We start from the raw sequence: 15,698 nt of genomic DNA, 5'->3' as shown, positions 1-15,698 counted from the left end.
TGCATTATTCCTTCTAGCTCCATCTGTGTTGCTGCAAATGGCATGGGTTTGTCTTTTATGATCACTGAATAATACCCCTTTGCATACATATACCACATCTTCTTGATCTGTTTTTGGACATGATATTGTTCAAGAATACAGCTACTACAAGATGTTTCATTTTATTAATAAAAAAAAAATTAGACTTGGATAATTCCATTTTGTGCTTTTTTTGTTGGTATATACTTCACACATATTCAAGTATAAAAGGTTACCTAACACGAATTTATATAAAATATACATTTTATACAACTTAATATAAATGACTACAAAGCAATCATATCAATTTGATAACAGAACAAGGAAAAGAGAGGCGAGACTGTGTACAATGGAAATGAAGGGAGTGGTGCAGAAAGTGTGGGAACTGATCTCCTATAAGGAGCCAGCAGACAGACCTGACACTGGAAAACAGGTGCATCATTTGAGGATATTAAAGTAAGCACGAAATAATCAACTACCTGAGAGAAAAATATTTATGCTTGGGAAAGAGAAAATTCTCACATGAAGTTAGAGGCGTGTTGTTTATCTAACATCTCACAGAATTATTCCTTCATCCTTAAAACCCTTTAAAAAAGCAAAGGAAAAAAGAACATTCTAAAATGTCGTCATTTGCAAGCAGAACCCCCATTAGCCCATCTCTTCACCTCTTTCTTCCCTACTTCTGTGAGTCAGCATTAAGTCTCGGCATGAGGAAAAGCTCCTAAGTAGAAGTGACCCCAACTCCGGACTCATCGTTAGCTCCCTGTCAGTCTTAAAATGATTGTAAAAGGTAATAAAGGGAAACGCAACCATTCTCCTCTTCTATGCCCTAATGAAAAGGAAGGCTATAGATAAAAGGTATGGAACAAGATCATTTCATTAAAAAGCAAGGCCTTCCATTTGTGAATTATAATGCATGAACTACTGGCAAAAGGCAGAGGAGTGGTCATCATGAGGAAATATGAATTTAAACATGTCTTAATGCAGTTTAAAATCAGTGTAACTTTTAAACTCAAGATGAGCGTAATTACGGCACTAGTAGTGCCAAGTTAAGGTGCTCTTAATGCATAAAGATTAGGCCAAAGACAGAACAATGAAATTATGGTGAAATATGCCCATTTATCAATTTCTAAATAAATCTGATTTATTTTTAACTGACATCTAAATCATCCATATTTACGTCTGGATTATAACAACCTTTTCTCGCTTTTAACAACCTGAGACAAATAAAATGTTATGATAATACATAGGCTAAGTCTCCTCAGTCTCTAGAGCTGAAATGTCATGTCAATTAGTTAATAAGATTTAATTTTATCCAGTTATCCAGCATATGAGTATTTACCTGAAAAATATGAACACACTGATCCAAAGAGATACATACACCCCCATATTTACTGCAGCATTATTTATAATAGCCAAGAGCTGGGAGAACCTGCATGTCCTCTGACAGGATAAAGAAGTGCAGAGTGAACACACACAAGGAATATTACTCAGTCATAGTGAAGACGAAATCCTGCCATTCATAACAACGGGGACGGGACTGGGGGGTTACAGCTACTAAAGTAAGTCAGAGACAAATAAACACTGTGATTCCACTCATGTAGCACAGAAATAAAACAAACTAAAGCAAAAACAGCTATACGATGGAATTAGTGGCTACTAGAAGGGAGGGGTAAAGGAGGAGGGTAAATCAGCTAAAAGGGGTCAACTCTACAGTGAAGGATGGAATTAGATTTTTAGTGATGACTGGAATGTACTATGTACAGATGTACATTATATAACTTTGTGGGTATACATATATAATGATGCACTCCTGAAATCCATAAAATAATATAAAAAGCAGAAAGCCATTATAAGCGAGTTACTTTAATTAAAAAAAAAAGAACTTGAAGATATTTCCAAAAACAATATAGGTATATTTAAAGTTTTTACCATATTGTTATTTTTAAAGGAAAGAATTAAGATTACAATAACTAATGACCGATATCACAATAAGGCACCATACATTTAAAATTTTATTTTAATAAAGGTTTCCTTTGTAATGCCATTTTAAAAATGATTAATTTTACCTTGTTTAATCTGTCCTTGCACAACATTACTGGCAGTTGGGGAAGAACCTTTTGCCTTAGAAAGGTCTGGGGTGCTTGGTCTGGGCGGCCTTTAAAAAAAAAAAATATGCAGAGCTTTATATTTTTATATTTTTTGCTTATAAAGCCACCTAAAATATTAGGTGCAAAATGCAAAAAGAACAAATACAGAACATTTTCAATTGACTGTTCCAAAAAGATGGAGTTTTTTGTTTTGTACCTATTAACATTTTCCATTTCAAATTTGAATATGGTAAATTAAATAATTAGTCTTGAGTAAAAATTTTATATCTACAATTTATGCTTTTATACTAGCTTAAGAAATTATTTTACCTTAATGTACTACTACTGATAAATAATTAGTCCTTCATGCTTCACTATAATGTGCTGAGATTTTAGCCTACCACATATTGTTGGTGCAAATCAATTCAGGGAATAACACACACTGAGTTTAAAAAGTCTTAAACTTGACAAAGGTAATAAGACATCAAGAAATCCTGGACTGACAGACTGACCAAATCTATTTTGAATCTTACTCTTCCACTTACTAGCTGTGTGACCTTGGGTAAATCACTTCCTCTCTCTGTGTTTCAGCTTTCTCATCTATAGTAAAGGAATAAAGAAAGTACCCTCTGTATGGGATTGAGAGCATTAATGAGTCAGCATCTCAAAGAACCAGTTACAACAGAGCCAGAGACAGGTAAGCGCTACTTTAATATTTGTTAGATTTAAAACTAAAATTTGTAATACAGTTAACTTTCAAAATTATGTAATAAAAACATTTTACAAAATTGTCTTCAAGACTTCTGGAAAACAGGAAATAGCAGTGTAGGTTAGTCATTCAAGAAACATTAAACTTCTACTCTTCTGTACTGAAAAGTCACTTTCTCTTTTACCTTTGGAAAATGCCAGCTATACTTCACACAGTGCATTCATTAAGTGAGTCACCGTGAGAAGCATTCAGCCAAGTATACACCTTGTAAAGAATGTTAGTGAAAACTTGCCGTATATGTACCTTTATAATTCCAATTATGACGAGCCCATCTAAAACTCATTCATTAAAGCTAAACTGTGACTACTCCCTCATTCAAAATACTTTTTTAAGTAGCTACTAAATATGTCTGAGCACAGATAAACCTGAACTTTATGTTTTAAATAGTGTATCCTTAAATTTAAAGGAAAAATGAATAACAAACACGTTGAAGTGGGTAGAGCAAAAAAAAAAAAAAGAAAGAAAACGGTTATTTTTAAACATAAGAAAAAAATCAAGCACTTGTGGTCACACCTGGTAGGGCCCTTCTTCATGTGATCACCAATAAAAGTGGCATTGGTCATACTCATTAAGGTATTGGCCAAGGAGATGACAGACAGGAGATGTTGGGTGGTGACGGCTCGGGACACCCCGTAAGTTCCTTTTCCGACTCCCTCCATGGCTGGCAGCTTCCTTCCCACTTCTGCTTTCCCAAGAGGTAGTTTACCAGCAGCCTGGTTATAGCCGGGGAGCATGAGGGACATATGTCCTCCTCTCGATAAAAGGCCGAACGACACCGTGCGGTGGGGCTTCAGCATGCCAAGGCGATCCAGGCAGACTTCGTCCAGAACTTCGTTCAGACCCCAGGCGTGAAGGCAGGACATGAAGAGTTTGGCCGTATCCATAGTCAGGTTATATTCTAAGAGGGTCAGTGGCTTCGACTTGCTGGCCCGGTACTCAGGGTCACTTTCTTCCCTTCTCTGCCTCATTGCCTCCTCATCCTCCTCCTCATCATCCAGGAGATGCTCCTTTATGTTCTCTTTGATGGTCTCTTTCACTTGTTGGAAGAGGACGGCTGCTCGCTTTCCAGTCAGAAAAGAGCCCCCTTTGTCTGAACTGCCAGATGCTTTTTGCAGATTCTCAGGGGAAATCAGTGCGGTGTTGGGCCTGGAGGCTTCCTCGGTGAGGAGCTGAATAATCAGTGCCTCCACGTCAAAGAAGAGCACATGGATGTCCGGGTCCGTTAAGTTTGTCTTTATTGCTTGAACCATCAGGGAGTTATGAGAATATTTGGGTAAATTTCCCTGCAATGAATATTTTGAAGAGTTATCATTAAAGTGTTTGATTTCACATATTCATGAACAAGTCATAAACAGTCAGAGGGATTCAAATGTGTCTTAAACTACCTTGTAAGGTGCCTCTATCATTACAAGTAACACACATAACTTTGCCAATGAGCAACATATAAAAGATATGCACTTACACAAGTAGAAAGATTTATGCTAGAACTATAACTGCCATTTTTACAAACAAGGAAATAAAAAAAAGTTTATTATTGAAGGAAGCTATCATTTTACTCACAGAGCAGATTAAAAATTGTTTCAGTTACTTACATGCAGGAATTATCATTCAGCCTGAAAGACTAATCCTTGTATCACAACTACTCATCCTTTTAAATTAAATCCCCGCTTTACTCACAAGCTCTTCCTGTTCACAGATTCCTTTTCCTCAACAGAGAACATGCTCAAATCTAATTAGATGGGAGGAAAGTGTTACCCTCAGCCCACGCCTCCTCCATTTTGTTTCTCCCTCTCCTGGCCCTTATAGTAAATGTATTAGAAGTAATAATTCAATAGAAAATTTCCAGACCCACTCCCTTTAATAGCCAGGATCTGACTTTTTTTCTTTCCAGAAAGAGAGAGAATAAATAAATAAAAGGAAAGAACAGAAGAGAAAGCCACCTCTCCCCACTTCCAGAGAGCACCTTCTCCTCCTGAACACCTTGCTGTGTCTGCTGCCCTGCTGGCTCATCTTCCTCCCCCGCTAGGACTCGGGGCTGCAGGAAAGTGGCTCCCTATTTTCCATCAGCAGCCAGACCAGTCTCCGAAAAGAATGTCAACCCTTGATCTCAAACTGCTTCTGCTTGTCCGTTCCACAGAATCACATCTTTAATAGGGCCTGGTCTCCGCCCTCCCCTAAACCTACTAGACTACCTGACCTATTGACCAACTGGACTCCCCCCCCCCTTGCCTCTAAGCAGGTCTCGTGACTCTGTCCACCCCTCATGCCCAACCCACGTCTGCGGCGCCACAGGGCTTCCTAGAAGCCCGAATCCAGTGACACTTCTCCTCTGCCAAGAAACTGCCATCATCATGGGGTATTCAGCAAGATTCAAAATTACTCTGAAAACTAAATAACAACATAGGCACCCACATCTGATCTAAGGCTGAGAAGGGGCTTTCCAAACATACTTAAATGAAAAGTTCACTGCCATGAAAACGTTAAAAGGCATGAAAGAGGGCCCTCCCTGGAGGCACAATGGGTTAAAGCACAGCACTATGAAGCTACTGCAGCCACTGCAGCATGAGTCTGATCCCCAGCTAGGGAAGTGATCCACATGGTGTGGCAGACCTCTCCCGACCTGCCCGCTGCTCCCCTCAGCAGTGTCTTTCAGTGCATCTACCTGTTCTGCCCCCCCACTCTGTCTCTAGTGAATCCTCTCATCCCCAATCTCTGACCTGTACCCCAGTTCTGTATGCACAAATAAATAAATCTTTAAAAATAAAAGACATGAAAGAAATGGGAATAAATTGTGCCAGAAAGAGGACTGATGAAAAGCTACAATCTACACAAATATTTCTTCAACTCAAGAGGGAAATCACCAATGTCAAATTCATGGGGAAAATTCGGTAGTGGTTAAGGACGGGAGAGGGAGAAAGGACAAACCCTCAATACACATGAGGAAAACCTGCTCAGACGAGTGTCAAGGAGTCACCACCTCTCCTCTGCCGCTGGGCCACACATCCATCAGGAAGCATCACAAGTGGCTGCTCTTGCAAAAAAAATATTTCCAGAATTATCACGAATTCTGCTTCCTTCATATCAATGTCTGTTCTAAATGGATGAGGTTTAAAGGAAGGCAGAAAATACGTATTTCGGTAACAGGGTGGTCCCAGGAAAAGGGGAGGCCCCATGCCCCATCCAGGGAAGCTGAGCATGGAGGAGAATTGGAGAGGAGACTGAGGAGGAAGGAGACAAGATGGAGCCAGAAGGCGACCTGAGGGAGGCACACAGAGCAGAGAGACCTGTGAAGAAGCGGCTCTTGTTTCTTGGCCCAGGAACTGGCTGAAGCAGATGTGGGTATGAGACCGTGGGGAGGTTCACTATGGCAGCATTTATCTTGGCTTTGATTTTGCTCTTTTCCTCCCAGACTTGTCTGGCATTTCTGACCCTGTTCTATAGGTCCTGGCCAGAAGGTGCTTTAGGCTTGTTGGGGGTTTCAGACCTTGCTTTGGGTCAATTTGCCCAGGAGGGGTTGGGTGACTTCGGGTGTCTGATTTAGAAACTATATTGTTCATGTTTGCTGTGTATTAAAGTTCTTGTCCATAAAAGGTCTTATATGTTTTGTCTTGATGCGGCAGATGGAAGACCTACTTAGAGCAGGCAGGATTGGAAGTTCTCGGGTACCCCTCTCTCTGCCCTCCCTATAGCATGTCTACTTTTGTAAAGAGCCTAAGATACCTGTGGGATAAATTTCCACTACAAAGAAAATCAAGACCTTCTCAATTGCATTCCTATATTCAGTTTATCTCCTCTGCGTTCACCACGTTTATACAAGACACAAGGGATCTGAAGATAAATCAGGTGGTTTTCTAGTCACAGGAGTAAAGAACCACACCGTGACAAGAGTGACACGGAGGGAGAGCATCAGTGCCCCCGCGGGGGGCCCTCTGGAGCAGCACGGAGCCCCTTTGGGTGCCAGGGGTCCTCGCAAGGGAGGGCACTGTAAGCTACGAAGAGCTGGCCTGGTGGAGAGACAGCAGCACAGGGAACACGTGACAAAATGCGGTGGGAAGATGGAGGACAGTGGGATGTCGGAGGCCCGAGGGCCACGTCAGGACTCTTCCCGGCTCAGGAACACAGCCCTGTGTCTCTTAAAGGACGGTGTTTTACCGTGTTTGCTTTTTCAAATATTTGGGTTTGAAAATGTGGAATGTCAGCTACAGTGCTTAATACTTTTTGTATCAACCGACACTAACTGGCTGGATAATACATAACATTATCTATTGATAATATGTCTCACATATCCTTGATAGGAAAACTATCACAAGTGATAGCACCGATGTACCATAGCCCAGGCACTAATCTAGGCATGAACTTAAACACAGAGCTTCTTTCAGGAGAAAGCAACCATCAATGCCAGCAAATGAAAAAGTCAAACGTGTTTGGTAAAGAAATTGTGGAAACAGCAGTCGTGACTGGAAGAACAGCAGGCAGAAGAGGGCACGGTGGACTTTTCAGCTCCGATTTCCACAGACCGTGGCCCATTGAGCCCCCAGGGGCCCCCGGTTCTGTGTCTTTCTGGGAGATGCGCCATCGGCCACCCCACATCCTCGGGTACCTCATCACCGACAAGGGCAGGTTGTGTCGCCCAGGCAAAAATACCGCCACTGTACTTGAAGCGATAATCTAAATATTTGCTTGAAAAAGGCCAACCAAGAAAAACTAAATCGTCAAATTCAATTCATGGTCAGAAAAGAGGAAGACAATCAACATACGAAGCTTATGAGAAGAATACTTGAGAAGAATATTTGAGAAGAATATAGAGGCTGAAGGGAGGAGGAGAGGATGGCTGGCTTAAGGGGCCCGTGGGTGAGCTGTGGTTTCCGACAGCAGCAGCAGCATGTATGCCCTGTAACAGCCGATAGTGGATCTTAACACATAAAGTCTTATTGCAACGAACACAGAGGTGCTGCAAAACTGCGAGCGAAGGACATCAGCTGGATGCGTGGAGGTGGCAGCGTTGATCACCACTGTGATGTTATAATGCGTTATGCTAAGCTGAGCTAACGGAAAATGAACGTCCATCACACTCCAAGGGTCTCTCGGCTAAATCATAAAATATACATGTCCAGAGTGGAGTAACTCATTCAAATCACCTATCTTCTAAGCTAGCTGCTCCTAGAAATTCTTTAACAGAAATGGTGTATGTTTGCTCTGCCACCTTTATTAAGAACATCTGAAATGTATGCTCACAAGCTCACTTTTACACTATTACGGAGGAAGATTAAATTCACTCTGACAAATATTTGTGGAGTGCCACCCCAGTGTCTCCTCGGCACAAAATGCACGGAGAAAAACAAAGCCTCTGTACTTGGGGCAATAATCTAAAAATTTACTTGAAAAAGGCCAACCAGGAAAACGCAATGGTAAGGTGTGTACAGACGAAATGGTCTCAGATTTGTGCAGATGTCCAGACAGGCATGCTTATTTAAAAGGCTAGTAAGACAGAAACATTCAGCATGTTCATTGGTAAGTACTCAATTTATTGTGGCATTGTATTTTCTGTACAGCAGTAACAGAGATGAAACCATCTGAATGCTAACTAGGGAGCCTGATTTACTACAGAGATGCAACCACAGGAAAAATGACTGATGGGTCGGTCATCCTTGAACGTAAACCTGCGGCAGGTCAAATGGAGTGAAAACCCGAGGAAAATGGCCGAAGAGGGTCGGGAGGCCAGTCCTCCGTGGGTGCAGGGGAATTTTTCAGCACATACACACCGGAAATAACACTCTCGACCTGCCGAGGAGGACACGCAGCAGGATCCGTGTTGTAACACCTACTGTCCCATATTCGAATATGTGCTGACGCAAATCAAGCTTGCTGAACCCCTGAGAGCTCTGCCCTACACCAGTGCTGTGCTGACATCTGAAGCCTATTTCCTTTCCTTCATCCAGTGACTCAGAGAAATTAAACACTGGCAACAATTTCAACTGGTTCGGATTTCCCACTAAACATGAGCTGATGTATGCAAGTGAGCATTAAACGTCAATTGATTTTTATGCTGAAGTGTAAAGTAGAAGAGTGGATGACTTTTTAAAATTACAAATCTGCTCTGAAACCAGAGATGGAGTATATTAAAACTAGGAAATGTTATATATCTAATATACATGCACACATGCATGCACTCACACACGCTTGCCTGAATATCAACACTGAATCCTAAAACAGAATACAAAAATATGTATTTGACAAATATAAATGCAATATTTGACAAAATAATTAAGTAGTTACTGTGCTTGTGATATACATTCTAAATAATTTTTAATGTCCTAAGTATATGCATTGCTAAATAACTGGTTTATTGCCTAATTATAGATTGGTGAAAAAATGTAGTTTTACTCTTGATTTTGGACAGGAAACGTTATTAAATAAAATCCTTTAAATAAACTTTTACAATTTTGATGCATAATATAAAATGCAAAAAGCTCAATGAATAAAAATCAAATTGATGACTAAATGTACTTTTTAACTATTCTAAAATTAATAAATAATAAAGGGAAAAAATCTTACCATGTACTATAAATATAGTCTCAATGTCAATGAGCTTAAAGTATTAAGAAACAGTAAGGAAGAAAGGGAGGGAGGAAGAGATGGGGGGCTTGGGACTGGAGCCAGAAGCACAAACTAGGGTGAGCCACCAAGATGTCTAAGACCGCAATGGATATTTGGCGCCCTCTGCCGTTGCATTGCTGCTAATGAATAATAATGGCGGGCATTCATTCTGATGCGTTCTTTCTCAGAGGTCCTTTTAAGTGAGACCTAGACAACAATATGTTTACCTTAAATATCTGATTATAAATAGGTCAGGATTTTGTGATTAGCTGTGAGCTACATTATATCATTAGAGCTGATATTATTTCACTTCCTTTCCTGTTTTTTTATTAGCGTGTGTGTGTGTGTGTGTGTGTGTGTGTGTGTGTGTGTGAGAGAGAGAGAGAGAGAGAGAGAGAGAGAGAGAGAGAGAAAGAGAGAGAGAGGAACGGAGGGAGGCTAGGGCCAGTCATTTTGGTCTTTTTTTTAAATTCTTATTATTTTTTTACATAATTGTTAATTTTCAGACAGTATGTGATTTCTCTCAGGTATAGTTCCCATAGTTCTGCCGCTACCATAGTTTCCCTACCCACCCATCCGTCTCTACAGTTCCTTGTGCTCCCTCTTCCTCCCCTGCAGAATGTCGCTGATTTCTAGTGGCTTGTTAATTTTGGAAACCAAGTATATTCTTAATGAGTATGAAGAACAGATATTTAAACAATGGAGGATTTCTAAGGTTCGATACTATACTGTATTTCCTATGATGTATGTCAAGAAAAGTACATTATAAGTATTAAATATAAATGCTGATTGTGCCTTTGTAAAGAAAACATCCCCTAAAAATATTTCTGTCGGGCCACATTCTACCAGACAGTAATGTCTGAATAATATGCAAACGGCATTAATGTACTGGGAGATTAAAAGATTAATATTAAGATTCCACAACAGTAGCACAGAAGAGACCATCTTGCACCCCTTTAGGGGGTCAAGTTATGCTGTGAGGAAACAGGGTGCCCAGGGACCAGGCCCCCCCACCCCCCCTGCTGTGCAGACCTTCAGGAACCAGCTAACCTGTCTGGCAGTCACTCTTCTATCTTCCAAATAATGAAAAAGATCACCTATTTCAGAGAAATGTGGTAGATACCTAGTAGGTACCACAAGCAGTATCCTTCTGCTGGTAAAACAAAATAAAAGCCAACTCATTGAATCCCACTTCATTTTATCTCAAATAAATGAGTCAAAGGCACAGGTGAAAATAGTTTCAGCAACCTGCAGGAAAGAAACTGGAAAAAAAAAACTACTATAACATACCCTCCTGGTAATTCCAAAGCATGTGACTTACTGTGACAGGCTGGGAAGATGGCTTGTTAGGGAGAAGTTAAGAAAGTGTAAGGACCACAAAGTGACAAGGAGAAACAACCAAACGCGCTCAGCTACCCCGGTCACCGCGGGGCAAGCTCTCCTTTCAAAAATTCACACTGCACTCCAACCTGTTCTCAGCCGGCTCCTCTCGCTGGCCCAGCCTCACCCCTCTGCCTGCCCCCTGCACACTGCTACCTCTGCCCTGCCAGCCTCCCCGATCTTCCTGACACCAAGTCTCGGAGTAAACGAGTCTCTTCAGCAAGTCTTCCGAACCACTGCTCGGCCAGTTTCCCTCCTGCGGACTCTCCTCCATGGATTCAAACTTTAAGCGGTATCACAGCTCATGCAGGCTTGTCACCCACCTCACAGCAGGAACTTCCCCGAGCAGGCCTGCTGGGTGTGGAGCAGGGACACACTCCCTGCTAGCGTGCCCCCAAGGGGAGATGCCTTCAGGAGTATTAAACTCGCCTGTGTGCTGAATACCTATTGTAATAAACATTTTCTAATGCATTAGCTACATAACTTCATCCCAGTCTCACTCCCCCTATTTTACAGCTAAAAACAAATTGGACAATCAGCTCCACGGATCGATCACTAGCCCATAGAGAAAACATAGGAGGAAGCCAGAATCCTCCAGTATCTGCTTTACTTTTAATTCCAGATCTCAAGGGGTGCTCAGGAAGAGTTCTGCAGAGATGCTAGAGGGGCAGGTGTGGAGGAAGGAGTTCACCTGTCCCCATCTTCAGCCCTCAAACACTGAACCATTCACAGCGCGATGCGATGCATGAGTTTGCTAGATTTGGAAAAGATAATGATGACTCAACCGGCCTTTGAGAAGCTCTCGACTTGATGCAGAAAGCTGTGACGTAGGCTATGCTACCCATGCAGTCTCACGACAGGGTCAAGGCAACGGAGAGACGCCTGAGAAGGTGGAGGCTGTTTGGTTTCCAAGAAGACATACTAAGGGGAGTCGCCATAGCGATGCTTACTGAATTACCTTGTACTTGTTCTTGGCTGTATTTGACCATGAAGCGATTCTTGGCCCTCTTCTTTATTTTTGGCCAACATTCCCATGGTCTTTAATTCAATGCGCATCTGCTTAGTTGTCAGGGGTGAGTCCTTCCCCTCCCTGCCCGCCCCAGCCCAGAGGACATTCGGCAGTGTCTGGAGACATCTCTGCCTGACACTGGGAGGAAGCACTGACCTTCTGACGGAAGGGAGCAGGGGTCTGCTCAACACCCTACAATGTACAGGGTGCAACCCTCACCCAAAGACTACCCAGAGCTAGAGGCCAAGTGTGGGGCAGCAGAGAAACAGACAGGTCAGCAAGAATGTCTGAGAGCTTCATGGCCTCGTGACACAACCCTGCGTAGAAGGTCCGAGAAGACCCAACTGCTAGACTGGGCAGCATCAGCTGAGAGCTGTGGCCATAGGTGGAGTCGGGGAGCAGGGGAGTGACCAGGCTGGGTGGGGAACAGAGTCACAATACACCCAGGAGAACTAAAATCGTGATAAACCTTGTCCTGCTGTCTTGGCCTTTCTTTTCACTCTTCTCCCCTTCCCCCCCACCCAACCCCCCCAACTCCCCTGTGAGGAGACAGCGCTTTCACCAAGGCACAGGTGTGACTGGGATTTAGGTGTGACTGGGATTAAGACAGATAGTTATCCTCCCACAAACTAGGAGGCAGAGATGGGTGACAGGCGAGACCCCTCCCTAGCCAACTGAGAGCTCCTGTGGCTCCACCTGCCCCCACTACAGACGGATTAGAGTCCTGACCCTTGGTCCCGTGACAAACTGCTTCTCTGAGAGAACTGCCTCGCGAACACGTAAGCATCCCAAGTCTATTCTAGGGCCCGCAATAGCAGGCCCTCTACATCATGTTATGAGTTCCGTACTTGAAAACACACATAACATCTCAAAGTCATTGTCACTGGCCCCCAGCCGTGCTGACATCCATCACTCTGGAGATTTCATCCCCCAGAGGCCAGTGATTCCAGCTTAGGGTTGACCACTCTGAGGTCAATGGCCTCCCTGACCGCTGAAATCTGCCATCCTCTCCTCCTCCTGAGGACCCCCCCCCACCCCGCCAGCCTTGGATTCGCCCTATCTAGGGGCTCTTTTCACTCAGCCCCAAAACATTCTTACCTGTCTTCAAAACTTTAACTTCCTTGAGCTACTTTCTCCTTCCCTGAACCACGCAAATGTTTCCAAATTATTCTAGCCTTGCTGTTTCAACTCCCACACCTCCCCTCCACTCCTCAGCCTTCACAATCCAGCCCCTAACCCCAACATCCTGGCAGACAGCTCTGAAGGAGGATACCAAGGCTGGCAAACACACTTCAGTCCTTCCAACACTCGACATGGATTACGCTGAACACAGCTGAGCACTCTCTGCCCTTCCCGAAGTCCTTGACCCCCTTTGTCTGCACCTTCTCCTGGCTCCGCTCTACTCAGGACACCAATCCTCCAAATTGTCTCCGCTTCCTGTCAGAGAGGCAGGTAATCCCGGAGTCTCTCAGCCCACTTGCTAGCTAAGGCTGACTGGTCTCGTCCACTCCCTTGGTTGAAGTACTGGCGGTAAGTCAGATTCCTCCTTGGCCCTCCTCAAGTTTCCTGCCCTTAACCCTCACCTCCCAACAGGCCCTGCCGCAGGGAGAGCAGCAGGAGGCTGGCGCCTGCTCACAGAGAGCTCATCCTTGCCGTCACCCCACGGACCGGCTCCCATGGGCGAGCACATGTGTTTAGCCCCTCTCTAGCCCGCCGTCCTCTCAGAAACCTGGTTGTCAGCTTCCCTTACCACTTGCATCGCATCAACCACTACGTCCCACCGAGCGTCACTCAAACAACAGTTGGGCTGAAACTCTCTTCCAGTCTTCTGAATCTGCTGTACATACTGGCTACGTTCAAAATTCCTGGTGAGGGAAGGTTTCTGACGTTAATTTTTTTTTTTTTTCAGTTTGAAGTCCCCTGGGTTGAAAGTCGCGTTTGAGCGCCTCCTCCAGGCCCACACGGATGAGCCTCCGGCCCTGTGCTCAGTGGGCCCGCCAGCAGAACTGGGCACACCGGGCCTCACCCGCTGTGCCCCTGCCCCCAGTCCTCCCAGAACACCCGCTGCACTGCCGTCTGCCAGCTGGCCATGTCTCCTCCCGGCTCAGTCTCCTCCAAGAGGCCAGTCCTGGTCACCTGGGGCGAGGCTGGGCCTCTGCAGCGCCTCCTGCACCTCACAGCCACCTTCCTGGCTGCGCTGCATGGTGTTTGTTTCTATTTCCTGAGGGTAAATATCATGTCTTACTCGTTTTGGCTCTCCAGGGCTAACACAGTACCTTGAAGTCAATAAATGTTTACTGAACTAGACTGATTCAATTATTTTCTAACAGAGGCTATAAAAGTCAAGAAGTTTGAAAATCTTTTATATGATCTAATAAAGAACAGATTTTTTTCAAGCCTATTAGAAGAGAAAAAGATTATTTCTTACCCAGAGTACTAACATGTGCATATTTAGCCACAAATCTTTATGCTTCTATCAACATACTTCAGCATACCTTTGAGTTTCCACAGAGGAGTCAAATATAAAATAATATAAAAAAACAGAGAGGAGTAGAGAGATCACTACTGAGACGGGGTCATGGGCTTTAACCAACCCGGTGCCCCCATTCTCTCAGCGCCTGCTGTTTGATTTGAGATGTGAGATGGTGAGAGAAATTTCTCCTTTGCTCAAGCACCTGTACTTGGTGCAACAATCTCAACTCCTCCTCAGGTACAGTGTGATTGGTTAACGTGTTTCCCAGCAAAGACAAGCACCGTTATGAATTTTAAGCCATCACAAAACAAGACTGCTTTTTCTTGCTTCAAAATAATGATCAATTATATTTACTATGAACCATAAATTCCACTCATAAATCCAATGAGTGTCTATTCTGTGCAAGCTGACATTACTGTGTGAGTGGCCAAGGAGGCACTAGGGCTGTGGGGCCTGGTGAGTCTCCAGAAGGGGCTCTCCCTTGTAAGTGTCCTCACTTCGTGGAGCTATCCAAAGTCATACCTCCAGTCAAGCCCACCCAAGGATCCTGAAGAAAGGGAAGAGAACCCAAAACCCTGTAATCACAAAAAAAAAAACAAAAAAAACAGTAAATGTAACTAATTATGTGGTTAATTAAGAGTTTAGTATTTATTATTTATTCCTGAACGGGATAAATGGTATTATATTCATAGTAAGCTAACACTCATTTCCCTCAAACTGGAAAAAAAAATTGATAGAAGGTTAATCCAAGTGGGAAACACACAAAAGACTTAGCACGACGTTGTGAAATATGCACACACAACCACACAGCACACAAAGGCGCGCAAGCCCTCACAACCAACCACATGGCGTCCTGTGTGTGAAGAGCGTGCTGCTGAATTGAAGCAAACGTGAAGAGAGCAAACAGCGGAGCGCAGGTATGTAAAAATCCCCAAATTCCAGTAAACCAGGAATCTACCAACAGCTATCCAGTGATCTAGAATCCCGCTTCTCTGCAGAAGAGCTGCATGTGAGGAGTCTCTATCAGACTTACAGGAAAACCCCAAAAGAGCCAATCAATAATTACTGGAAAAACACAGTGGGCCAATTTAAAAACAGCAGTTTGTGGCGGAGAGGCGGCGTGGGGGTGGGGGTGAGTGGGTGGGGGTGAGGAGCAGAGATAGCTCGGGAGCTTGGGGAAAGGGTTGGCTGGAACATCCAAGTTCAAATGTTCCTGTAACCCCAAACATCAGGACTCCTAAGGCAGGGTCCCCCAGGAAGGAGACATTGCTAGGAATCTAACCAAAACTGACGTGCCATTCCAAGAAAAAACAAAGAAAAGGGTGTGGTGCCAAGAAACCTCTAAAAACCACCACTCTGCAA

At 43.6% G+C, this 15,698-nt stretch overlaps 1 protein-coding gene across 3 annotated transcripts in view; it reads right to left on the bottom strand.

The window, feature by feature from the left end:
- The window catches only part of WDR7 (WD repeat domain 7), a 274,767-nt gene that overhangs the window by 194,211 nt on the left and 64,858 nt on the right, over window positions 1-15,698 (bottom strand). For all 3 annotated transcript variants that reach the window (XM_012725890.1, XM_012725891.1, XM_004683929.2), the window contains 2 exons: window positions 3,391-4,160; window positions 2,088-2,176 (listed from right to left, as the gene is read on the bottom strand). In XM_012725890.1, the coding sequence (XP_012581344.1) occupies window positions 2,088-2,176; window positions 3,391-4,160 (859 nt within the window). The remainder of the gene's footprint in view (window positions 1-2,087; window positions 2,177-3,390; window positions 4,161-15,698) is intronic.

The sequence above is a fragment of the Condylura cristata genome, unplaced genomic scaffold, assembly GCF_000260355.1.
Source record: "Condylura cristata isolate star-nosed mole 26May11 unplaced genomic scaffold, ConCri1.0 scaffold00016, whole genome shotgun sequence".
In the NCBI taxonomy this organism is placed as follows: Eukaryota; Metazoa; Chordata; class Mammalia; order Eulipotyphla; family Talpidae; genus Condylura; species Condylura cristata.
This window is presented reverse-complemented; position numbering and strand designations above follow the sequence as displayed.